Source organism: Apteryx mantelli, chromosome 5 (assembly GCF_036417845.1).
Source record: "Apteryx mantelli isolate bAptMan1 chromosome 5, bAptMan1.hap1, whole genome shotgun sequence".
In the NCBI taxonomy this organism is placed as follows: domain Eukaryota; kingdom Metazoa; phylum Chordata; class Aves; order Apterygiformes; family Apterygidae; genus Apteryx; species Apteryx mantelli.
In genome coordinates, this window is record NC_089982.1 from 40,767,044 (window position 1) to 40,793,767 (window position 26,724).

Here is a 26,724-nt window from a genome sequence, read left to right on the forward strand (position 1 = left end):
ATGAAACTAGAGAATGTGAAAAATAAGAATCATTACTTGCTTGTACCTTGTGCAAGGATTGTGAAGGAAGTGAGCTGGCACCATTTTCACTCCTTTAAAATTTTGAGAAGAATTGTTTAGAGAGGTAACCAAGTATCACTTATAGAAATGTATTTCTGCACATTTTTAAAGTAATGGAACAGTTATTGGAAAGGTAGGCAGTTATTTAATAAGCATCTAAAGGTCACAAGCGGAAAACAGAAAATGGATAATACCAAAAGTTTGTGACAAACTGTACCTCTGAAATCACGGCACACAAATGCAGCCAGGATAGCAAATATCACTGTAAATAAGTCAAGGTTCAGTCATCAATAGAAAGTTATTTTTCAGACTTCCCTGGTCTGAGTGAGATAACCACATGTACTGCATTTGTCCTGGTGAGAGAAGCAGCGCAGCAGAGCACGTGTGTTCGTCAGCAACACCTACACCCTGCATATTCCTTATCCGAATTCCCGTTGTGCTTATCCGAGGGCACAACTTGGACCATACGTTGGCACAAGAGCTGGTACACCTCTCCGAACCGGCGCTCCTCCGGAGCTCAGCATCGCGGGACACGTCATTGTTCTCGCTGACTTCTTGGCTTCGAAGTCTTGTTTGCTCTGTGCAATTGTTCCGGCCCCGGGCAATCGAACAGCAAAAACGTCTCACGTAGCCAAAGCAGCCACAATTGCCTCAGCAGGTCTTTCTTCTAGCAGTGCTTTTGTTTACCCCCATTTTTGCTTACCCTTGAATTCAGTTAGTGATGGAGTTATAACTTGTCCCACCTGTACTTAGACCGGTAATTGAACAAAGGCTTTGAGCTAGCCCGTGCCCTCCAGTTTGCCTCCCCTCATACAGCTGTCCTTCCTCTCATGCTTGCTATCCTGTTCTTCTCCTTTTCAACATTTTCCTTAGGTCTGTACTAAAACACTTGTGCCTGTCTTGTGGTATCCATCAAGTGCTGAAAAATTTAGACATGCACTTTAAAAAATAAGCATTCCTGTTCCCACCCCATGGCTGAAAAGAAATCCCTTTTCAAATGTGAACCAATGCAGCATTTGCAGTATTAGCAAGTCTAAACACTGGGGAACAATTGCTCCGAGTGCAAATTGCCTGTTTCTTCATGCAGCCCAGCTAGAAACGCTATGAGGAGTGGTATAGAAATCGGTGCTGGAGCTCAGGCGCGGCGATTTATCCCCTTGGCTCAGGTGGACAGGGACCGGCCAGCACGTGCAGCTCAGAGAGGGGCACTGTACCGCCGGGGCTGCCCCGCTGCTGCGCTGGGGCCGGGAAGGGTGGGCGGACGGCAGCGCGTCGCACCGGCCCCCGCGCTGTCCCCGCTCGGCTCCCGGCGGGAAGCAAGGCGGGCTCTGTGGTCGTGTCCGTCACAGGCAGTTACGTTTTTTGCTTTTTTTTTCTTTTTAAGGCATGCTGTCAGAGAAGGGGAGCATATAAGCTGTTCTGTTTCTTATTTAAGATGTGAGAAGAGAGAAACTGAACTTCTTCTGTGGGTTTCTTCTAGCAGACGTGTGCAATTCAGCGTACAAGCTCCAGTAAAAGCAGCAGCAGCAGCAGCATGTTGTTGCACAGCTTTATCGGGTTCGGCTCCACCATGCTGTTTGAACAGAAGGGAGGTGTTTTCTGCTTCGAGGAGCTTTGAGGCCCCCGGTTACTTTTGCCTGTCACCGCTTGCGAAGCAGCGCTGTCGCAGGCGCCCCTGCCCCTCCTGGGCGAGCTGCGTGTGCCAGGCTCCAGCTCGCCGCGGCTGCGTCCGTGCGGCCTTCGGGCTCAGCAGCGCGCGTGGCTGACACCGGCTCCCCGCGCCCGTGCTCCAACCGCTGCGCCCGAGAAGAGCAGGGGCCCTGCCTGCAGTGCCGTTGCCCTCCCCGGTGCCGTTAGAGGTGGCGGGCCAGAGGGAGACGTCGCGTGGGCTGCGTTTGGCCCTCGGCTGCCGGCACAAAGCTTCCTGTTTGAGGAGAGCGGTGATTTCTGCAGAAGGAGCATTGGGCTTGCTCTCATGTGATCGCATCGTCTCAAACCTGGGTTTTAAGGGTTCTTGTTTCTGTGGGCCTGGCTGTCATGGCAACAAGCCTAACTAAAGAAAGAATAAGCTGGAGGAAAAGTCAGAAGACAGAGGCAAAGGACCTATTTTGATCTGTACCACAGCTCTCGGGAATGGTGCTCCTCGGGACTAGCGCAAGGTTTATCAGGAATAACGCCAGGGAAGTTGGTTGTGGTTACACAGGCACACGCAAACCAAACTCCACAGCTACAGCTGACCAGCAGAGGAGTGCCAGGATGAAACCATGCTGTGTTGCCACACTCAAATACCCTTAGTACAGAGATACAAGCTTTGTGTTTAAGTCTTATTAAAAGCAATTCTTCCTTGGGGGGGGGGGGGGACAAAACAGTATGACTTTTGCCATTACATATAATTTTCCTTGACATTAGTAAGCACTTATGTAGAACTACAAATGTGCACGATACTTAACTGATCAGAGAAATTGCTTCCCTATAGCAATTGCTCAGCTAGGGGCGAGAACTTTTTGCAGTCAGATTGTGCAGCACAAAAGGCAGCTATAGCTGCAGCGCTGCAAGTGCATAGCCCCTCTGCACTGTCTATCTATTACAAAGTAGGGGTGGACTGTTATTTTAATGACTATTTTATTTACTGGAAAGCAGCTAATATTATTTACGGATTTGAGCTGAATTTTGCAAAACTTTGTGCAGAAATAGATAGGAAAAAATGGAAAATGTTGTCAGAACAGTTTCAAAATGTCTTTTGTCACCCCATTTTGAAGAAAAAGGAAGTGGTTTTGGCTTTTCATTCCTGGAAAAATATTTTTGTTTTGGTTTACCCAAAATATTTTCTTTCTTTCCAGTTTTTTCAAGTTCATCGGCCAAATAAAAATAACAGGTTCTTTGATCCTTTTCTGTGGAGACAAAGAGACTATCTATTCAGCCTTTTCATCATTCTAACTAAAGACTTTCCTTGCATTTATTCCAACTGATTATTGTCTTTCTTTTATCAGAAAGGATACTGTATTCTTTATTTTGAAAAATTCACTGTTTTACAAAAAAAAAATTTCTGGATCTACAAACACATAAAACATCATCTAGAGAACCATCCTCAAGAAACCCAAAGCATTCGTCTATAAAGGGAATGCATTTGTTTGATGCAATCAAGGAGATATAAATAAGGGTTGTGAAGTGTCATCTCTATGGTGACAGCATTAAGGCCATTGTTCAGAATGCAATGTGCTTTCACTTTCAGAAATTTGGGGGTGTTAACACTGGCAGCAGCACTGCGAGTTAAGAATTACCACTTTGTACAATACATTTGAAAGCATTATTCTAATAAGGTTGGATGCCTTATACACTCTTGGTTCAAATATGTAAATAGTGTAGCTATGATGTAAAGGAAAGTAAATACAACCACTCCATTTTAGCTTAAATTTGATAAAGAGTATATGATAAATAATGAGCTAAAAGCTTTGTTTTTCTCGTAAACTCTTCTAAAGACTATTTATTGTAACTCCACTAAGTGGCTTAAATTTTTTTTGTTTTAATCTGGATTGACAGCAACATCTGCACATCAGAAATGTGAGAACTTAAATTATTTGATGACTCTCAGGTATTTAAGAGAGAGGCTTGGAATCCATGCCTGCTATTGATTTCATATGAAGAAAATGGTTCAAAAGAATTTTAGTGGTAGCAAAGCCCACTTAGAGATACAAAGTAGGATATAAAAGCTGTTAAAAAGAAACCCCTTTGTATACTGACAGCTCATTCATGACTCTCATTAGAGAGGTCATTTATTAATGGATTTCTGATAAAGGAATACGCCTGCTGCATTAGGCTAAATTTAACTGCTCTTTGCCATATACAGAAACAAGGGGCAAGGCAGGAGCGCCTGTTTTAGGGGATCTCTGGTCAACTATGCGGAGCTCAGCTTTTGCTGGCCCCTTTCATGGCCAGAGCTGCAGAATGGGCCAGGCTGTGATAACACGCTTCATATATCTGCTTCCTAATTCAGAGAGATGTAAAATCTCCCTTCTCTGCTATTAAAATCCTCACGAAGTGTTGGCATGTGGCAGTGCCCCTGGTGTTGCACCTATTCACGTAGGACAATTCCTTCCAGGAATGACTACTGTTTCCTGACAATACAGAGCTCTGAGCCAACGTACCAAAGAGCCCCTTAATGCTGCATGTTGGAACTTTTTTAAGAAGAAAGCGGATTCGGCTGCACACTGTTTCATTCTCAGAAGCAATATCACAAACCTAGTGCATAGGTACTATATACATATACCCAAGAGATAGGTTACATACACACACACACACACACATACACACACCCCTTTATTTATTTTTTCACAGCTTTTGACTTATACCGGATTCATTTCAGCAGGAAATGTTTTTCTGAGCAATAGCAGGAGACATTAGTCAATACAACAGTTCTTTCCAGGACTGTACATCTGTTCATATTTTGCAGAGAAATGATCAATGAGGATTCAGAGTTTGACCTAGAAAGGTGGTGTACAGCAGGGATGCAAAAAGGGTGTCCTCGGGGATCAAATGAGGTTTGCCGAGCGTTTGAATGCTGCTGCCTTATAGCTCCCTGCATCACATCATTAAATCACAAAGGATCAGCTCCCACAAACTAAAGATTTATCAGTTTAGCACCAGATATCTATTCCTTTCAAAGATATCTGATACACTTAGGCTTTTTAATTTCGATTGCTAGTTAATTCAGACAAGTAGCTTCATCCACCTATTACACTTTCAGCTGCAGCTACTTTCCTACCGTGCTACTGAATATGTTCCTTTGTTTGTGAATAGCTGTGAGTTGGGGGAAATAAACTGGGCAAGCTCTCCTCTTCTTCTTCTCTGAATCCATGTGAAATGACCAAATAGGAAAATCTACCCCTCTTTCTTGTTTTTCTTCCTCACTGTGGGCTAGACAGCACTTGGTCATGTATTTGGGAAGAGAATGTAAGCAAATGCTACACACTGCCCTTGGGTCCCTGAAAATGTTTTTCTTTCCATCACCTCAGGAGCCTGTGTGTCCTCTCTTCCAGTGGTCTCCTAAGCTTGCTGTGCTGCAGCTTTCCAGTTCGTGAGCCTTCTCATTTCCCGTTGCTACTTCTACCTGTCTTGCTATGTCCTGTGAAGCTTCATCCCCCCCACTCCTTTGCTCCTTTGCTCCCGCAGGAAGGACCACTTTCCCTTCCCTTCACAGTGGCCACTTAATGAGTTACTACTCTTTTTCAAAGAAAGACATTTTAGTGTATAACATACAACAAGAACAAATGAAATAGGTATTTTCTGAAAATAGGTGCTAACTGTATTTTACTGTTTTTAGGAGGATGTAGCTGGCAGGATGCGTAGGGTGCAATGTGGAGACACTCCAGCACAATGGAAGAGCACCCTAACTATTGGAAAAGCTTGTTTTAGGGCAAAATCATTGTATTATTATGTATTTACGCAGCCCTAAACACATCAGAATCCTAGCCTGTTTTGGGCTTCTAAAATTGCTATTTAATCAATACAGCAATTTTAAATATATCCATATCATCATGTGAGCATTTGTGTGTGTGTGTGTGTGTGTGTGTGTGTGTGTGTGTGTATACACATGTATATATGAGATAAATGTGATCTGTATCATACATATGCATATATATATAAATATAAATCGCTTTTAGGAATCGAGCGACAGGAAATTCTGTTACGATCTTCTGCAAATGAGACTTCCCTTGACTTCAGCAGTACCTAGATGTGTAAGGAAGGGATTTAAAGGAAAGACCTAGAACAAATGGAAAGAGGAACAAATACAAGTGTCCTAAGCTTTTCTCATCTACTTCTGCTCCCTGAGCTCTGCAAGAGGCTGAATACTAACACGCGTGTTCACAGAGGTACCAGCTGCCTTTAAGCCTGCACCTGGGAGCGGTGCAAGCCTGCCGGATGCTGCTTACAAAGGCGTTCCTGGCCTGATCCGCGGTTCCCTCTGCAGCGTTTGGGAAGGCGCCAGGCCGAGCTGCGCCTCTTGGCAGCTTCTGTCGCAGCACTGCCGGCTCCCTCAAACTGCTCCCGCACCTCCAGCTACTCTAGTCGTGTGGAAAAATCCCACCCATGGCCGCTCAGCCCTCAAAGCAAGGGTTAAGTTAAGTAGGGTGTTTTAACTGGGTTATTTTTCAGGCATCTGCATCCACCTGGGAGCCTGGTGTGGGGCAAACTGCTGCAAAAAATGTTTCCTCAAGCTTCCATAGGCCTGGGCTGATATTTTGCTTAGCACAGGTCTTGACCAAACTCTCTTCTGTTCCTTTATTAGTCCGTGATTAATCTCTGCCTTAACGACAATTCAGAAGGAAGCTGCAAAGCAAAGCACAACTTTGTGCTGCCCGCCAGAAGGCTGGCGTTTTCCCATGTGGCTGCGCTGCTTACCTTGACCTGCATCCCGCTCCGCAGATTTTGTCTGCCGAGGTGGCGGAGCTCTCTGACCCCCCCCCCCCCCCCCAATTTCCCTGGCGTAGTGCGGTCTGCGGGGCAGCACGGGCGAGGTGCGGGGCGCAGGCCGCCACAAGTAGTAGGCATCGCTGGTCCCCTCCGCTGCTGGGCATGTTGCTCCTACACAGTGAGTGTCCTCAGGCTTCCTTGGTCTGTAATCACCTGTTCTGTCTGGCCCTTATAAACAGAAGAGGTATTTAAGGTTTGGGGTTTTTTTGCTACTAACCTATTTCAGTATGCTTTATATTCTTTTATTTTACTTATAATGCAACGATTTCATACAGCCGTTCCACTGTATGAGGATTTTGTGCTTCTCACATCTTTTGTTAGACTGTGCCTCCTGGAGTGGGGGTTACATACCGGCTTTTTCATTAAAACATTCTCTTTTCCTGCCCTTAAAAACCTGGCTTTGGAAAAAGCAGTATGTCATGGAACAAAATTAGACAACTTCTTTTAGTAAAAAGCAGATTTTTGTTATTTTTGATTGGGTGCCTACCATAAAGATGATGCTTTCAGTTTATCTGTATAAACATGCTCAGGAAACGAATATATATTAGCAGAAGATATGAATTTAAAGTGGATTCAGTTTACTAAATTAAGCTAGTATAGGCATTCTAATTCAGAATTAAAGTGGCCTTAATTCATTTTAATTGAGTTCATTGTCAAATTAAAATGTAATTGAATGCAAAGTCACTTTATATGATGAGGCCCAGTGATTTTGAGAGACTTGTTTGAGGTCATTCAGAGACATGTCTAGAGGAAATCCAGTATACATTAAAAAAGGGTTGGAATTCATAGAACAAAATGCTGTTCCTGTTCCTTAGTTAATCAGGTGCAAATCCAAAAGATGCAGTAAAAGCAATGATAAGCAAATGCATACTCCACGTTCCTGCTCCACTGAGTTTTTGTATGGGAAATCTGGTCAGCAAGCATCCCATTTCCCATCCAGCCTGAAGACCTGAATTTTCTTCCTGGGAAGATCAAGACACAGGAGGGTGGAGACTAAGGCATGGAGCTCACCTCAGAGCTTGGTTCGCTTTGAGGTTCGCCAGTGGCCTCCACACCGCAGTTTCACAGTGTGTAAAGTGGGGACAAGGATGCTCTTTGAAAAGAGCACTGTGATCTTCCTAAACTGCTCTTATGAACTCTATGGACTAAATATAAAGAAATAAGTAAACTGAGTATTTAGAAGACTGCAACATGGATAGCTAGGAACTTAACCTGAAGGCTTATGATCACAAGCTGTGTCCCTCAGCTGTGCAGACAGGGCAAAAAAGTATTATGGGAACTCATAAATCACCAAAGTCCCTGTAACATCAGTTTACAGCCTGAGATTAGTATTGATATTTTTACCAGCAAAATTGAGGGTAGCTTGAGCTTGACAGCATATGAAGGCAGATTCTGCCTTAACGGTTATTACAAAACACTTGGAGGACGGCTTCAAAAAAAGATGCCCAAAATCTAGTGTTATGAAGTCCTTAAGATCATGCTTGCCTAAGGGGACAGTCTTGTTACCATTTCTGTCATCACCTCTAAAACTGGCAATTTATAAGGATTCAGCCATCAAACATCATTTAGCCAGACAAACCCCAAGCAGGTTTTCAGCTGAGGAGCAAATATCTGTCATACGCATTTGTGAAAGAAGTGTAACATTTTATAAATATTTAATCATTATAATGGAAGACAGGTCTTTGGGCCTCAAACAGATTTCCTTTTTAAGCCAGGGGCTCAGCACTAAATCTTTGCCACAAAGCAAGATTATAAAGCCTAGTGCGGGTTCAGGCCTCTGGAAAAGCCACAAGCCATGTTTTTAGTTACAGGGCAAACCATCAGAAGTGTGCTCACAGCCTCCTACTGGAGCAGCAGCTGACGATGCCAGAAGACTTCATTGCTGGTATAGATTTATACCAGTTCCCTCCTGGTCTACTCATCTTTAGGCTATTGCTTTAGCTAATAGAGCTATATTGATCCTGCCTGAGGATGAAAAAAAAAAGAAAAAAAAATCCTCCTCAAACTATCAGAGTTATCAGAAAATAAAAACAAATGTGCAAAACAGGAGGGTGAGTTTTCACATGGAGTATTTCCAGAGCAGCTACTGAAAATGGATTAAGCAAAACAGGAATGAAAAGGAAGTCTTTTTATAAAGCATTTGAGGAGTTATTCGGGAATAGTCACTATGATTCTGTGTTAATCCAAATGAACTTTCAAGTGTAGATAATACCTGACTCTATTCCTAGGCAGGGGATTCATTTCCAAGCCATGTGCCTTCTCAGGATCCATACTAACTGAAAATAGATCGCTAAGTGCAGAGACAGTTGAAGCAAAAGATCACTCCAGTTCAGTTCAAAGTCAAGTCAGTCCTTCAGTAAAGACTGATGAATTTGCTCTGACACAATCACATTAACAGGGAAGAGCACCTTTTAAAACCAGATTTAGTCCTATTCAGCACGGAACTAACTTTTAAGTATGGGGAGCCTGTGCAATGCTTCCTGTAATGCCACATCCATGTTTCCAGGGTCCTATAATCGGCGGCATAGCTCTGGGTCGCAGGTATTAACCGAGCCCTCTTCTCTCAGTTATTGGCTGAGGCACAGTATGAGCCCGAGGCCTCTACATGAAAGGGGCTGTGCTAACTTATAAAAGCTTTCATCGGTAATTGAAGGTGATAGGGAAATGTTACTAAAATTGTTTCACTAATCCAGTTTACAGCACAGCCCCAGAACAGTTGCAGCAGCGTAACTGTGGAGGCAGTGAGCTGTGTCATAGGTGCAAAAATAAAAAGCAGGAACCTCTTAAATCAACCTTGCTGCCAGAGAAAATATAGCTTGGAACAACGTCCTGGTTTTTCCACTGGGTTTGTTATTTTTCAGCCCCATAGTCTGAACTATCATTTACCGGTGCATTCCACTTTCTGGGGAGGAATCCTCACTAATTGCATGTGTTGTTGTTCTGTCTGGGCTCCAGAGGAAACAATGCCTTTGAATAATCTGTGGAAATTGAACGGTAATTTAATAAAAAGTCATGTGGTCTCTTAATGCTTCCCACTGTGTGATTAATACCCTGTAAGGAATGCCTTCATGTTTGCCATGCAGAAAGCAAAGTTTAGACTTTCATTCTTCCTTTTAGAATAAGGAAACCAGCAAACAAAGAAAAACAATTATAAACGTGCCATTAATAAGGATGAAGATGGACTGTATCTGTCACTCCGGAAAAACCCCGGCGTGATTCCCGAGGGACGGCCTCTCGGCACTTCTGGCTGAGCCAAGGCGTTTGAGCAGGCGATTCTCTGTCAGCTAAAGGAAGGGACTGCTGGCAGCCCACACTCTGCAGAGACTTCAAATCTCAGCAGCGTGCTCCCTGCCTTAGTCCAGACGCACTGCCTCTCTAGACACAGTGAAAGACATATTTATTTGATCAAGGTTTTGGAGGAAGCAATGGGTATATTCCCAGAATGATGAATGGGAGAAGAGAGGACAGCAAGAATGACAGTTACTCAAATAATACTGAGATTAGATTTCCTTTTGTTTTATTGTTACTGCTGAAATATTAATTATAAGTCAGGGTGTTTTATTTATTTTTGTTTAAATAAATGATCAAATAAATCCTAACCATCCTATTCCCCAGCAAGCTGGTGGAGTACGTGTAAAAGTACAGAGAACCAAGTCATTGCTAAATACAGAACCGTTGCTTGAACTGAGAATACCCTTTAGGGAAGTAGTGTCCTCCCACTCCCTCAACAACAACAAAAATAGTTCATCCTGCTGGCCAAACAGTAACTTCCAGATGACAACGATTTGACTAGCTGAAACTCACAGTTAGGATTAATACTCGTGGTGGATACAGTTAAGCATATATTTTGTATAAGTCTTCAGAGAATCAAGGACAAAATTATCAAAGCAGGTCAGAAATGTCACCTTGTGAGGATACTCTTTAACCTGACCTAAAATAAATACACAGCAAATATCATGAGTTGTGCTCGGTATTGCTCTTGATTAACTTTTCCAAACTAATTCCATGTATGGACTTTCTTTTTCTGGAGTAAGAGTTCCTTGTTCCAGATTAACTGGAAATCAAAATTGCTTTCCAGTGTAAATGTCTACAGCTGGTGTTATCTAGGAATAGCTATTTCATGAAGTCTTAATAAAAAAAAGCATAAGCAGGCCCAGGATGCATGTTTGCAACAGAAGCTACTAATTTCCATGAGAGCTGAAGGTACTTTGTGGTTTGCAGGAGGAGTTAGAAAACGGAGCTCCATGGGCAGCGATTCTAAATCAGTGAGTGATAAAACTGCTTTCTATTCTCTCTTAAGGCAAGTCTGACAGAGTGCTAAGAATTAATTTGTGAAAGAGAAACTGAGAAATAATGAAAAGTTTAAGTTCTGTCACAGACTGTAATTTCAAACATTACTTCAAAAAGGCAAATGTGTATCTCAAGCTTATTTTATGGCCATTATTTTCTTCAAAAGGTGGAGGCAAAGTTTCAGCATTATAAACTGTTTCCCATCTTTTCTCCATTAAGTCACCTCCTTTTGCAAAGCACCAAACAGCAATCAGCAAACAGAAATAACCACTCCCTATACCAACAAGTCAGTGAAGGCAACAGGCATCAGCAGCACCTGCCTCCCACTGCTGCTTTGTGCCTTTTTACTGACCACCTGTAGAGAGAAAAATAACTCAGCCTTCAGTCTTATTCAGTCTTGACCTCCTGAGTATGCCTGTGTAAATGGCAATCATGATGTTCACCTGTTTCATATAAAAATCCAGCCAGTGAGACCTGCTCTGAGATCACCACCTAATATGAGGCCCTGGTTTTGGGTGTGATGCCATGTGCTGTTTCTTTGCAGGGACACAAGCTTCAGTCATTTTGCTTTCCTGCCCTTGGCTGCCCGTTATGCTGAAACAACTGTTTCTCAGCCATATGGTAAAGCATTCCCCCCCCACACACACAGTTATTTTTAACACAGACCAGTTTGCTGATCTTGTTTTTTCCCTGCGGCCTCACAGGGAAGCAGTTGTGCCAACGCAAGCGGTGCGCGAGGGGAGCAAGCAGCTGAAGGGCGGAAGGGCTGAAGCTGTGTCCGGAGCCATGCTGTTCCCAGTGCACAAGCACGTGCAAATGGCTTTGTGTCCTGAGCAACCACCAGCTGAAGGCGAGTGGCAGAGGGACAGTCCAGTCTTTCCCTCCTGGAAGTCCTGAACTCACAGACAGTCCATTAGTTACGAGGCTTGTGTCAAAGACTGAAGTTCAGCCCCTTGCATAGTTGTATTTCGTCTGTGTCCTTAGCAAGCTTCTGTGACTCTCTGTACTTCGTTTCCCTACCTCTAAGAAGAGCTCTAGCACTTTTCTTCTTTACATGTGTGTTATGAAGACAAAGATAATGAGGCTCTAAGACACAATAAGTGTAGTTTTAATACCCCAGTTAGACATCTTCCAAAGGCAGCCTGTATCAGCTGAGCATACTGCAAGGAGCATTTAACTCTGTTTATTTCCTTCGCTTCTTGCCCTAAATTTGATTCTCAAGATATCACCAGAGCCTGAGGCTGGTAGAGAGTGGAAGAAATAAAAGCTAGCTTTACTTTTGGTCACCTGCTAACAGTCACTCAAGCAGTAAATCGGGATTCTCCACAAGAAAGACAGAAATGATATAGAGAAGAAGTCACATTTGGTCAGGTTTATCATTCTGTCATCTGATTTATCATCTTTGCTCCCTTGCCAAGAGGGTTTCTGAGACTATATGAGAGGGTCAAACCCCTCTTGACCTTAGGGTTGTTTTGGATGAGGAGACACAGCTTGAACCAGTAGAATTTTTAGGACGTAACTGTGGAGATATCCGAGCATGCTGTATTTTAGAAATTAGATCATGACAGAAGAGTCACAGATTTTGTTAAAATCACAGCCAACAAGCTTTCATATCCTATTACAGAAATAAATCCTGTATAGCGTACTATTTTATTTTTAAGGGATTATTAAAGGGATTTTTTAAAAGATTAATCACCTAATCTTTACACCGTTGTAAATAGAACAGTAGTTATAAATCTATCCAGAATATTAGGAAATAGAAATATAGGTGCTTGTTTCTTTCTATTAAGAGACATAGAATGCATATGAATACTATGCTAATTTTGAACCAATTTGCTAACTTGTACATCAGTAATAAAATGCTTGTTCCATTACAAAGAATAGGTATAAATAATCAGGCGAAGTTTACTTTTCACTTTAAAAGATATCAGTGTCACTAACAGCAAACTCTGTATTCTTAATTAGCAGTTAGGTTGCTATCATTAAGTTACTTCTGGTGCTTTAAAAATAACCTTGACTACTACTCTTGTCTCAGAATTGCCTGGCAGAAATCATTCACAGGAGATTGCTCCAGCACCGACTGCCTGTGTCATATAAGACTGTTGTGATGTTATTGGATTAAGGATGATCAGCAAGAAGAGTCCAAATTGCTTTCCAACACTACTTTCTCAAGAAAAGTGCTTTCTCTAGAAAATATGTGCTACTAATAGAGTCTAATCCACCATCTACTGAAAGTAATAGGAGTCTTATGGTTGATTTCATGATATTAGATAGAACAAGGGGTAGAAAAGCTCTTAGACAGAAAAACTCTTAATACAGCGTGTTTCACAAAAGCTGGATTGAAATAGGTTTATGCAACTCGGCATTTTTCTAACACTTGCCCTATTTTTAATGGTATTAACAAAGCTGCAAAAGAGTAGAGTAGAGCAAGTAAGCTGACAGGCTGTTTTTGTCACTAGAGGCTACTTATTCATGTAGTTTTACCTCTACATGCTCATTATGACAGGGGACAGTGATGGTATCATGCTGCATCACAGTCAAAAGGCACCTCAGCATGACCCCCAAATATTATGCTGCTGATTACAATGATGCTGCACCTATATCTTGAATACTCTGTGCTGTTCTCGTTCCCCATTCTTACCAATCCCACAAATGGATCTGTTAAAATGGGGAAAAGCTACTGAAAGTGGCTGATGGAGATGCACATATCTAGCTGTGCCATTCTCTTAATTTTAATAGCTGAAAATTAATGGTAATTTGGAATTAAAGCAAAAGTCTTGACTCCATTTCTTTCAGGGAGTTTAAATAAATGGGGTGTGTGTGTGTGTATATATATATATATATGTATGTACACACACACACACAGTTTTTGGAAAAAAAATGACAGAAGAAGCCACAGTAGAGAACTATAAAATAATGACTGTTCTGAAGAAGATGAATAAGGAAAATTACAGCATTTCATAAAACAAAAACTAGAATTAAATTGCTAGGAATAGATTTAAAAAAACAAAGGAAATTCTTTTTCACACAGCACATGGCTAAACTGAGGCATCTTTTGCTGCAAGGAAGTTGTAAAGCAAAAACTGTGAATGAGATTTAAGAGTAATTATGAGCAGGATATTAGATTAGATGAATTCTTAATCTGACTCAAAACTGCAGTTTTTATGTTCCTATGACTGTACCCCAATAGCAGAAACCACTGCCATATATAACATGAAGAACATGTATATTCAGAGCTACTGAAATCTATATACTGTATTGTTTCTAGTGTCTCGAAATTTAAGGAAGAAAGAGAAGCTCTAAGTAGTTTGTGCAATTATCGTTTAATTATTATGAGACAGAAGTGCACCGAAATGTATCAGTGTCTAAATTTATGCTAATCAAAAATCATTATTAGCATGAATCAATATGCAGGCCATCACTATAATTTAAAAGCAGGCTTCAAGATAAATTTAGATTCATTTCATAAAGGTATTTTTTTTTCCAGTCTGTCAGTTTTATTCTTGAGTCTGTGCTTCTATAACGTTTTTTTTCCTGGTGCATTTGAAATTCAAATGGGGTTCTAGTAAGAATACAGCTCTGTAACTGCTATTAACTAGAAACACCAGGAAACGCTTGCTTGCTATCAGCAGGAGGTTTTCATTCAGGCGCTCAGAGCAGAATCCTGCTTCTCTCTCAAATACCGCAAGGCCTTTTTGTTCAGCGGGTAGGTGCAGGGAACACTTTTTAAATAACAAATGAGAACTGCTGAGCAGAGCACAAAAGCTTTCAAATTGAAAAAGTGTCCAGTTCATGTTACTGGCTCTGTGTGTGTGTGCCTAGGTGTGTTCTGCACATAAATAATACTTTATGGTAGAAATATACATAGATATTTACTTGCAAGGAAAAAACATAAACAACAATTTTTTTTTATTTAGGCACCACAGACTGTCCAATGAAACAAAAACTGTGGCGCCATTTAAAAAAAATATACATTTTTTTTGCAACTATTTAATCTTTCATATCTGTGCTGCTCCCACTATCATCAATAATCTATCATGCTAATTAAGGGCTTGCAGGATGAGCAGCACTAATGCAGATACGACGCCGCGGCTTTGCGCGCGTGGCACGTAGCGCTGCCCTTTCCCCTTCCCCATAGGGTCTATAACCCTGCTCGAGGGGGGCCCTGCAGCCCCCGAGTGCCCACCTGTAAAGACCACTCTTGCCCCTGCGGGGGCTCGGTGCGGGGAGGACGGCATGGGGCAGGCTCCCGCCCGACGCCTCTGCTTCGCCCGGCCCTGGCCCGCTGAGGACTGGCGCATTGTGACATGTCAGGCCTGTGACTCGGCGAGGGTCTGTGACACCGCTGGCGCCTGAGGGCCTTTCTCGAAGGAGGCGGCTCCTGGGCAGCACCTGCTGCTCTGCGGGCTCCTGCAGTCCCTGAAGGGAGGGAGGACATGCAGGTCTTTCTCTGTAGAGCCTTTTTGTCTGGCTCACCCTGTACTTCTGGTGAGGGTTTTTTTTTTTTGGGTGCTGCCAAAAGACATGGGATAAGAGAACCCTAGAAAAAAATTGTGCTGGCGTGCCGGTTGGCGCTGCCTTGTTTTCTGCAGATACTCCAGCTGCTGAGTCCATCTGTTGTCTCCTCTTTTTATTTCATTTGTACACACCTTAGGGCATGGACCACTTCTAGTCGTGTGATTGCATGGGGGCTGGTAAGGTGCATTACAAATCCTCCATGCTACGGTAATGCATATAATATTAATAGTACCCAGCAGAGATTTCCAATATATTTCCAACCACATCTGAAATGAGGAGACTTCTAATTAACAAATAATCAGAGATAAAGTAATGTTCATTAACACTCTGTTTAAATGCACTCTACAGCTCTGATTTGTGTATTGAGGCTTTTTGATCGTTAATTTAGGAGTTTTATTTTTCCCAACCTTCCTCAAAGGGCAATAGGGAAGATCCCAGAGCACCTGAGAGTTTGATTAGAGATACTTGTCCGTGCGTGCTTGCTGGCAAATCTTGATGCTCTGAGTAAGAACTGAGCTGGTGGACACCCACTCTGAATCACTGGGGGTTACTTGTTCAGCAACGCTTTGCTCTTGACTCCTCCTCTTGACCACCACCTAACCCTCCAGCTGCTCCTCCCTGCTTGACTTGTCCAGTCTTTCTTCCTTTTTCCCATCTAATTATGAAAGTAGAAGATCACCATTCTAACTGTTGTAGTTAATTTTTTTTAATAGAAAAAGCCTAATAAGTCATGGAAAGAAGTAATACAGGAAAAGCATGAGTGCTGTGAGTTCAGTGGGCTATAGACTAGGTCATGTGATTTCAAATTTTTCAGCAGAAACAAGAAGACTTATTTTGTGAAAAGGTTTGCAAAAGTGCATCTGGTTTTGAATCATCTGCATGACAACTATGAGGACTTCCTCAGGCCACACAAAAGAGCTGTCTTGCTCGAGGGGTCTGTCTCTGAGATGGAGGGAGATACGAGGCAACGCTGTAGCAGCAGCGTGTTCTGCTTTTTCTACCTTCTTAGACTTTGTAGTTTGTTTTATTTTAAAACAGAATTTCTAAATGAACGACCGTGATATTTGGATGCATCAATCTGTTCATAGAAGAATGTATGAGCTTGTTCTCAAGTTTTTTTGCTGAAAATGTAGAGTTGTGTATTGCTTACTGGGATTTGTTGGGAGCAGGAATTAATGCTGCCATTTATTTGGTAGCAACACCACTGTAGGTGGTGTGAAGGTGGTAGGAATGCTAAAGACTTTATCCTTAATATGTCACTTCCATGCTTCCCAAGGTTTGACTTTGAGGAGTGTGCCTTGTCTGTCACTACGCAGGGTTTTCTCTGTGACAATGAATATGTTCGTCAGCACTGATGGCAGGGCTGAACTTGGCTAAAAAAGGCCTTGGAGATCTCAAGCGAGTTATTGCTTTATTGCAGAATTCACTGGCTTTATCTACATCTGAATTAGTTCTCTCGAATTAACCTAGCTCACGTTAGGGCAGCTACACTGTGAAATTACATCCAAAATAACAGCCGAAGGAACAGTAGTACAAAACTCACTTTTTCGTGCTACGGATCTTAAACATCACCATTACCAGTTGTTAGTCTCCCTGCTGGAGGTTGCCGTCCCTGCAGTGATGGACTGCATGCAATACATTCCCAACTAGGTGAACAATTTTTGATCCAGTTCATGGTGTGGTATTTTAGCATGCGCTGCAGAGAGTTTGGCTGAAGCTCCCAGACTCCGAACTGGAACAGCTGAGGTGTGGACACATGCTCTTCTGCCATCCCTGCTGTGCAGAGGGGGTGGTCAGAAAAATCAAATGCTGGGATTAGTAACGTGATATGCCACAGGAGGAAGATTTCCCCAGGGCTCCTAAAGGATCCTGAAGACTTCTGAGGGTGTTCTCAAAAAAAATTTTTTTTTTCAGTAAGCTGAACTCCTCTGTGAATTATGTTCTAGTGAGTTATGGCAGCACCAGTCTATTCCTTTGGGCTTGCAGACCACATTGTAGGAAGATGTAAGAGGACTAACAGAACTCAAACGTAGGTGACCTGCAGCCACATTAATTATTGATTGTGTTAGCAGTCAATGAGTTGTGCTGAATTGATCTGTGGCAAGATAATGTGAATTAAAAGCCGCTTAAATATTTAATTCCAGTCTTTTTTATATGGCAGGAATTTGAATGAGAGGCAAAACATGAGTCATGACTGGAATCAACTTTTCAGTAAAGACAAGCTATTAGGGTGAAATGCACTATCTAAATGTAAATTGTGATTTATTAAAGGAGAAATCTCCTGTATGTAAACATTTTAATGGAGGACTATAAAGCTTTCCAGCTGAAATCCTCTAAATATGTGATGATAGATTGAGATTTTCTTGTTATCAGTTCAATTCCTGCATATTTTACTAAATTAAAGCTTGCTGCATCTGAGGTAGTGCATGAGGCACAGTGGGGAGAAAAAAAAAAAAAAAAAGAGAGAGAGAATGGAGCCCTGCAGGAAGCGAAGGAGGACTGGCTGGCTGAAACTCCGTATGTTTGTCACAGCATTGCAACAACGTACAGCTGCAGCACAGCTTGAGTGAAATGAATCCGTAGATGGCTGATGAGAGGAAGTAAGGGGGCTAGTTCTGACATTGGATATATACTGAGCAACTGAATTTTCTGATGATTCTGCATGGGGGCATGTAATGCTAGGTAGGACTTGGGGAATCAGCTCCCTGCATGTCAGCAACACCAGTTTAAGTGCCTTTGACAGTGAGCTAAGTCCAATTGGGGGGGGGGGGGGAGAAGCTCACTGTCACTCTGTTGGAAGAGGAGTCACTTGGGGTTCTTCAACACGCTGTGACGGCACTGCATTGACCCACAGGTTTTTTGAAGGACTTTTTGGCATCATTAATACAGTTTTGAAGGTCAGCACACATTCGTGGTTGGCTCAAGTGCCGTAGTTGCAAACAAATGCTTCCCTGGCTTCTCCCAGCCTTTCCACAGAGAGACATCCTAATGTAAAGCAGACCTGGTCCTGAAGAAGAAGTGTGTTTTATTTCAGCATTTAGCGCATACAAGCTGATGTTATATTTAGTGAGAAGAGGAGGATACTGCCTATTGCCATTTCTTCCTTCCCTTTTGTCTCACTTCATTCCTTCGTGTACCAGAGAGCACTTTGGCAGTTGAGGATATTTGTCTTATTTTTCTCACCCTTCACAAAAGCTGTCCTCTGTTTAACATGCACATTTTTTCCTTCAGAGCTGTTTTCCTCCATGGGCTCTTGGAGCTGGCCAGCTGCCAAACAGTAGGGTGAGCTGCATGAAAAAGCCTTGATCATTGACAGGCTGTCTTACAATTTCTTTCTTGTATTCAAGATGCAGATGGATGTTATTAGAAAGATTTTTTTACCTTGAATGTGCACAGCTTGTCCACATGCCTGAGATTAGTGCTCAATACTTATATATTGCTTTTCATCCTCAAAAGGGCTTTACAAGCATGAGTCCTCATAATGCCTTGGTGAGGTAGGTACATGCATTTTGTTACATACTATGTAATAAAGAGGGACATATGTTCATGACTCGTTCAAAGATGTATCACACAGCAAATCTTATAAAATAAGAAAATTTTTACACTTTTCTAATGTTCTTCTGCTGTGTTTTTCTATCTAAAAATGGTAAGATTTCATCACGGCAGAATATTTTTCCACATGTAGGAAGTGATTAGTGGCATCAAAAATGAAAATATATCTCCGGCGAGATAAATACACAGCATTTCTAAAATTTATGAGTCCAAACTTCCTACTGCACTAATTTTCAATTAATATCGCAGAATGAGAGCCTAAGGAAATCATCAAAGAGATTCAAACTTGATAGAAGATACAGAGTGTTTGCCTCAAACCATACTCCAGAAACGGGGAAATGATTTTAGGAGGAGTGATGAAAATGCCTGTCTTCTCGATTGAAAGGACAGAGCAGGAATCTATACATTTTTTTTTCCTGCTTTAACTACATGATTCTAATTAAAACCGTGATAGTAACAGCAAATATCCCAGTATGAACTCAGTTCTACTGAAAGTTCTTGTAATGTTGTATCTCATCTTAGTGAGGGGGCTGAAATAAGCTGTGGCTGTGAAAGGCATCTTTATAATTACACATTTTTGCTGAACTTTTACTGGCATGACTATGTTGGCATGCTTTGCCTTGCACAGACAAGCCAATAAAAGTTTCAAGTGTCAACCAGCATACATAATCTGACTGGGGCCAAGCTTACTTTGTGAGATAGGGTTTCTAAACTAGGTCAGTAAGCCCTTGACAGGCATCTAATAATCAGCATTAAGGGTCTTTGCATACTCAGTGAGCCTCTGGATGTGTATAGGTAGCTGGAGGAAGTTGGTTTAGAAACCAGTAGTCACCTTAGCCCAAAAAGGAATTGTAAATAAGGCTGTGAGATGGTGAGGCACTCATCTTTACTGAGCCGGAAGGGGCTGACTGACAGAAGAACATAAGAACAAGGACCTGCTTTATAGACACACACCTACTTTATGTTTTCTAGGTAATTAGGTTGAGAAGAGGTTATCTAGTTCAAGTCATGAGAAGTGTAAAGTGAGATAAGTTAAAGGAAGCATTTACTTTAATTCTGCTCTCTCTTCCCTATTTTGATTAAACTTTGTTTTCATTAAGACTTTTTGTTGTGCAAGTAAGGGGATAAATATGTACAGTAAAAAAAGAAAAGGAGTCTGGAAAGAGTTGCATCTCAGGAAAGATTTTGAGAATTAATTTCTGAACTTGGGATGTATTTAGCACTTCTATCTCTCTTTAAAACGTATGAGAACAAAGAGTTGCAAGCACTGTGGAATGGGTTCAGGGAACTGTTGGACCAGTCTCTTTCAAATGTCATTGTATCTCCCTCTACAAATCCACTTCCTTATTCCCCACAAGACTGTGCTTGGAAGTGCCAGGCTTGAAGCTCTCACAAAATGAAGTGCAGCTTGACTCGCACATGCACAGATCTTTTAAGATCTAACCACAGTAAGAAAATACTTCTCCTAGGTTCAGTGGTGCTCTGTAAATTCAAATCAGCTAAAGATCTGTATCATTACTGCTAGTCCCCAAAATACATTATGTAATTGCTTGAAAGGCCTCTCTTTGCACTTTTAGCATGTTAAAGATGTGCAGATGTGTGTTCTTAATCAATTGCTTTACATTACCTAGGAGTATCAACCTGCAACCTGTGTCCCAGACTTACCTATATGGTGAATAGGAGCACTACTAAAAAAATATTAGAGGTGAGTACAGGCCAGGAATTAGAGATACTTCAAATAAAACTTCAGAATATCTATTAAAATATAACAGAATATCCATGCAAATACTTAAGCTCTGCAGCTTTGGGATTATTTTTGAAACACAGGGGACCTAGGTAAACTAATTAAAGATGCAATTTTCTCTTGTACTTTAGCTCCTTGTCCTCCATGGAAAGAAGAATCTAACTTCATACCTGAATGCAATAGTAATGCATTGAGGCTTGAGGCAAAATCTTAAGCTATTCACATCAATGGAATGAAGTTATACAGCTAACTTCAACCTGAGAGACTTCTCATTTTAAAAGCTTTTGTGTTGCTAACAAGACACAGATGGTGCCATTGGATGAACAGGGGCAAGATCACTTTGTTGTTCATTATGCACTCCTTCCCAGGTGCACTGTTAAGCATAAGGTAGAGGAGTCTCTTTTTTGGGGAGTTTAAAACAGTGTATAATTTTGTTTTTTAGTTAGAGACCAAAAGGGGCATATCCATCTTCTGTTGTCACATCGTGAAAATTCCCAGCAACTACAACAGGGATCAGAGCCAAGGAGCAGACCCTTAGCTGTTGTAAACTGGCAGAATTTTGTTGACCTTATTGAAATAAATTGATTTTAATTGGATGAGGACCTGACCGATAATCTGAAGATATTCAGAAGCAGGAGAAATGATCCACCTTAGCTCTTCTACTGCTTTCGTTACTTTAACGCTAATTGCACACCAAAAAAAAAAGTAAGTGGATTCCAATCCCCACCCTTCAGTTTATTTGAAGGAGGCTACTTTTGAAGTATTTCAAGACTTCCTTATCCCAAGGACTAAATATACTTAGCTGCCTCCATTCCAGCCTGCTCAAGTTGAAGGAGAAGCAAAATTTAAATATGGATCTCATGTTTACGTCGTGGCGGTGTACAGTGCTCTCATCATGCCAGTCTGCTTCCACGTTGTTTTCAGATGTCAGCATGTGTCAGCAGTTTTTCAATTCATTAACAGTATGAAAAAGAGGAAAATTCCTAGCAGAGAACTTCCCTGTGACACAAGCTTTAAGAGTTCATGTGTCTTTTAAAATGTATGTCTGCTTCCGAAGAGTCACGCAGTTTCCCCCAGAACTGTAATCCCTAATGCCACTTTCTGTATGACTGTTCCCTGTTGCACTTTCTCTTCCATACTTTGAAAACACATTTACAAAATTTCCTTGGTTGGCTAGAGACCTCTAACTGACATAAGTTATATGCTTATAACATGCTATATGTTATAAGCATCAGTTTAAATTAAACAAATAGTGAAATTAACACAAGAAACTGAAGGAAAGCGAACATTTAGTTTACAGCCTTAAGGGCAGCTGTCTTAGGGCCAGGGCCAGGTACCAGAAACAATACATGCTGTAAGCTTCTATTCCATGGTTAGTAACGGATCCCCTGTGCAGTGCTGCTTATTTTTGTCCATTCCTTCATGTCATTATATTTTCATATTAATTAAAGATTTCTTGCTCCAACTTATTTTGATGTTTGAATTTATCATTGTGTATTTGTAGCGTGGCAGTAGCTGGTGGTCCAAATGGAAATAACAATCCCATTGTATTCAGTTCCCTACAAAAAGAAAGAAATAGTCTTAATTTTCACTGCTGACATTACTGATAATCACAGATTCCATGGAAAACAAACTTGGCTTAACACAACCTTTTGAACTCTAAATTACTTTTTTTTTTTTTATGATCTCTCTGTTATGAATGTTTCTGGACTATGGATGCAATGAGAACCTCTGCGCACACACACCTAGTGCATATCATCATTAATTTCTCAGGAGTAACCGGAACAATTCCATGTTAAGCTTAGATTGCCTTCATAGCTTACCTCAGCTTTTATCTATCTGGAATATGCTTTCCTGGGATAAGATAAAATTAGATTTGTTTTATTCCAGGTACCAGATGGTTTCTGCCTAGAAAAATCAATGGAACATAAATTGGTGGATTACAGCATCACTGATTTGTAAGTAAAAAAAAAAATGTTGACTTTTCTAGCACTTATTGAACTCTAAGTTGATTCTACCCATTTAAATTGGTACCTAGTGCTTGTCATATTATACAGGTGTGAATATACTTTGTCAGGTTATGTATGCACGGCATAAAGACATACAGTTAAGTTCACACCCACACATCCCCATATGGTTTGAACAGATCTAAGCAGCAACTAAAAGATGAAGAAGGCTGAACCACATAAACATTCTACACAATGATTATTAATTGCAAAGCAATAGAATAAATTATGAAGGCTATTAGGAAGCAATTGAAATGTAAATGCTATTCTAATAATTGCTGGTAGTATTGTATTAAAACCAATTTATGATGCAATATACTGTGTTAAAGTGAGCCGTGAAGAGCCTTGATGAGTTCTATAGAAAATGATGATAAGAGTAAAGAGCTGAAACATGACGGGTGTGCAGCATTCAGGGATTCATTCCAAGAAATAGTTCTAGCACAAGCTAATTTAGCAGTGCAGTAAACAGTGTTTTGTGGCTGACTGAGAAAGGCAATATCTATAATAATTAATCAATAATTTATTATAGAAAAATATAACCAGCTGTAAACTTAATTCGTAGGATAATGTTCCACAGAAATGCAAAAATTATGAATATATTTATATTTTTTGAAACAGCTAGTATAGACTGAAGTCAAACATACATTTTAGATAATAGGACAGATTTTTTTTAAAGGTTTCTGATTGTACAGAGTGAAAATTAGTCAGTATAGAATCCTCATACTGAAAATAACATATCTGCAGTGAAAGGTCTTAATAGCAAATCTAATACCAAATTATTCTCATATTCTCTTCCTATATGTTTGATTTTCCTGGAAGATGTTACATGTTTTATTTAACTTTCTGCATGATCTATTAGGTAACTTTATCAAGTTCTAGTGTTTTACGAAAAGCAGTATCACTGGATGTTAATGATCATCTGACTATCTGCCTTTAATACTTGTGAGTTAATTTTCTTTGAAGATTTGGTCAGCTTTGAATAAATAGTAGAATTGTCATAACTGGCTTCCAGACAATTTCCCTTTTTCATTCTTCGGCACAATTATGTAATGTTTGGGTTGTAAAAATTTTGAAAGATTATTTTAAGCTATTCCATTACAGTTATTTTAGAAAGAGTAAGTTGCGTATTTTCCTTTTAGGAAATACATTGGTTTAAAAACAAAACTTCCTAGGTGCTACTGCAATACACATTTTCAGCCAGTCTCCCTTTTGTCTGTGCACTTTTATCAGTGTGGCTGAAGGGAATGCTGGATGGGCTGTAAATTCCTCTCAAAGAACCAGGTAAGTACATGGACAGATAGTTTATGCTGGTCCCTGATCTGCTACTGCTCGTATCGAACAAACTAGTTAAAGCCAGCTTTGATACATTTGCGCCTATAGCAGAGACTGAAGGACAAATATTCCCAAAGGTAGCTATGCAGAAAATGGAAAACTCTGACTAAATGCATGAAATGCATCACAGTAGTCACAAATTCTTCCTTTTTTGTTTTTTGGGTTTTTTTTGTTTGTTTGTTTTCTTAGCAAAAGACAACTTTTGCTTTTTGCCCGAGGCCAGATTCTCCTTTATGATATTTTGAATTTTATACTGCCTTACAAGTACAAAAGGACCATAAACCAATGGTATACATTCAAGAATTATTTTAACACGGACTGTGTTAGCTCACTGATATCTTTCTATCCCATGCTTCAGGGAATGCTTCCATGTAGTGGTCACACTGTGCTCATACACTAGTGATCTCTAGTTGGCAGATGGCTACGCAGGTAGAGCACTCTGAGACTACTGTAAACTATGCTGCAAAGAAGGCTAGTTTAGAGCATCACCAAGATTTTGGTGCTTCAAAACCCTTTTTTAATCCCCCCCCCTTTCAGATGCACACTACTTAATGCCTTTTAGCACCACAATTTCAAAACAAATAAAACTAAGGCATACTACCAGCCACAGTCTCAGATAGTGTACAACTAGTTGAGATAGAAAACAGTCTGCTCGTGATGCTGTAAAGAACAATAAAAATCCCAAAAGATTGGAAGCAGCATTCTTGGAAATGTTGCCATCCAAAAAACCTGAGCATAGAGGCTAAGCCAGTTCAAAGGGGATAGACTCCCCTTGGTAGTGGTCTTACTTGGACCTGAAATCATTCATGTTTGACTTAAAATCCAATAAAATTGGATGCTGCCCGGCCCAATGGGAATGGCCACTGTTCTGAAAGTCAGCTAAGGAGCTGTGCGCCAGCTGGATACCTCGGTTCTCCTTTACTTTCCAGCTACACAAAGGGTTATGAAAGTAACTTTTTATGATTGCTGAGAAGGTGCAAGGAGAAAGCTAGGAGGAAGACAGGGAGATCTGAGTCCTGGAGCCCATCCGCGTGAATCTGCTTCAGCTGCCATGCAGTCTTTAGAAGATGTATGAAAACGAGTATTTCTCCAAAGAAAGGATAAAAGGATATGTCCAGCTTTATATCCATACTTACTGTATAAAATTTACTAAATTCCCAAAGATGCTATGTTCTCCCCCTCCCCTGCCCATCAGAGCAGGCTGACCTTTCCTGATCATACCAAGAGCTTAACTGTAGATGACTGTTTATGAAGTTGTGTGGCTACGTCAAGTGCAAACCTTTGAAAGCGTGAATATCTGTTTAAAAGTGAGGGTTGGCAATAAATAAAGAATGACTTACCAGAACTGTTTAACTCATTTCCTTGATGTTTTAGTAACCATTTGACACTATCCCTTTCAATTTATCCTTTAAAAGAAATACAGATATTCAGGAGGAAACAAACTCTGTGTTTCTAAGGCCTCTAAAATACTTAAAAATAGTGCTTAATTATAGTTATCCAAAGGGATATTATGTTGAGTTGCCATATTTTGAGATGGATCTTTTTCATACTGCTGAATGTAGCAATACAGTATATACTGTACATGGTTAGCTCATGATTTGCTAGTATAATATGAGGTAGGAAACCTATATAACATAACCAGTTTAAAAAAAAAAGTAAATCAGGCAGTATAACATACAATAAGAAGTAACCATAAGGCAGTTGCAAAATGAATGGCAGATCTTCATATTTGAGTGTATTCTAAAATGTATTATCTCCTGTTAAAGTTAGAAAATAGGAAAGATGGATTGAGACTAAGAGAATGTGAAAGTTGAAACATTTGACACTGTAAATTGTATTTTATTGAATATTTGCATGAAAATGAGTTTTCCCAGTGACAATCAGTGTTTTTAATACTGTTTAATACTGTTAATACTGTTGTTACTTTGTATCTTGACAATTGTTTGCTGTTGTTTTCTGTTCAGGTATAAGAACTATTCTAATATCAGCAAGAACAAATCAACAGAAAAGATAGATTTATATTCACCATGAAGAATATATATATATAAAAAAAGCATTTGCATAATCCAAATGTGTTGTTTAAAGACACTAAATAAGTTGTAAGGTGCAAGGTATTATTGTTAAATATTATTCAGAAATTGTTGAATGTATTTATATGTAATTTTCCAGCTCTCTCTCACTCCCATCTCTGATAATTTATTTTACTTTGGCATCCCTCTATAAGCATTAAGATTTGCTGTACTGATGAAATGATTGAAGCCAAAAAAAATCCCAACAGCTGAAATTAAATATCATTGTGAGTCACAGATACTGTGTTAACAGATAACACAACAAAAATTAGTCAGAGTAAAATACTTCACTTGATGCTGTTAAAGCATATAGGTCTGAAATTAGAGATAATTGCATATTAAAATAGAGTGGGTAGCTCTGTTTTGATTTAGAGATATGAACATGTCAAGCAAGTTACTCGCTATTTAACAGGACAGAATCGGTGCCCTGAAGTGATCCAGGAAAAGAGCCCAGGAGAGCATTCCTTGCATTCCTGTGGCACCCAGAGTATACATATGCCCCACAAACAAAGAAAATCTTAACACTCTGGGTTGGTAAATTGATCTTAAGGAAAGTTGGCATTTTCATATAGCTGCAGGCTTGATTACTTTGAAGAAATGATACTCGCTGGCGAGGAATGTGAGATGTATTTAAAACTGTTACTTTGGGGGCAAAGGACATTATGTTTTCAGTCTGTTAGTT

The 26,724-nt window shown here is 40.5% G+C and overlaps 2 protein-coding genes across 2 annotated transcripts in view; one reads left to right on the forward strand and one right to left on the reverse strand.

Annotated features, from left to right (window-relative positions):
• The window catches only part of SPMIP2 (sperm microtubule inner protein 2), a 44,661-nt gene extending 29,539 nt beyond the window's left edge, over positions 1–15,122 (reverse strand). The window contains 3 exon segments of the mRNA XM_067296972.1: positions 6,460–6,525; positions 6,527–6,699; positions 15,008–15,122. Of these exon segments, the coding sequence (XP_067153073.1) occupies positions 6,460–6,525; positions 6,527–6,699; positions 15,008–15,122 (354 nt within the window).
• Positions 1–26,724, forward strand: part of RAPGEF2 (Rap guanine nucleotide exchange factor 2) — a 301,571-nt gene that overhangs the window by 76,814 nt on the left and 198,033 nt on the right. The gene's annotated exons all lie outside the window — the stretch shown is intronic.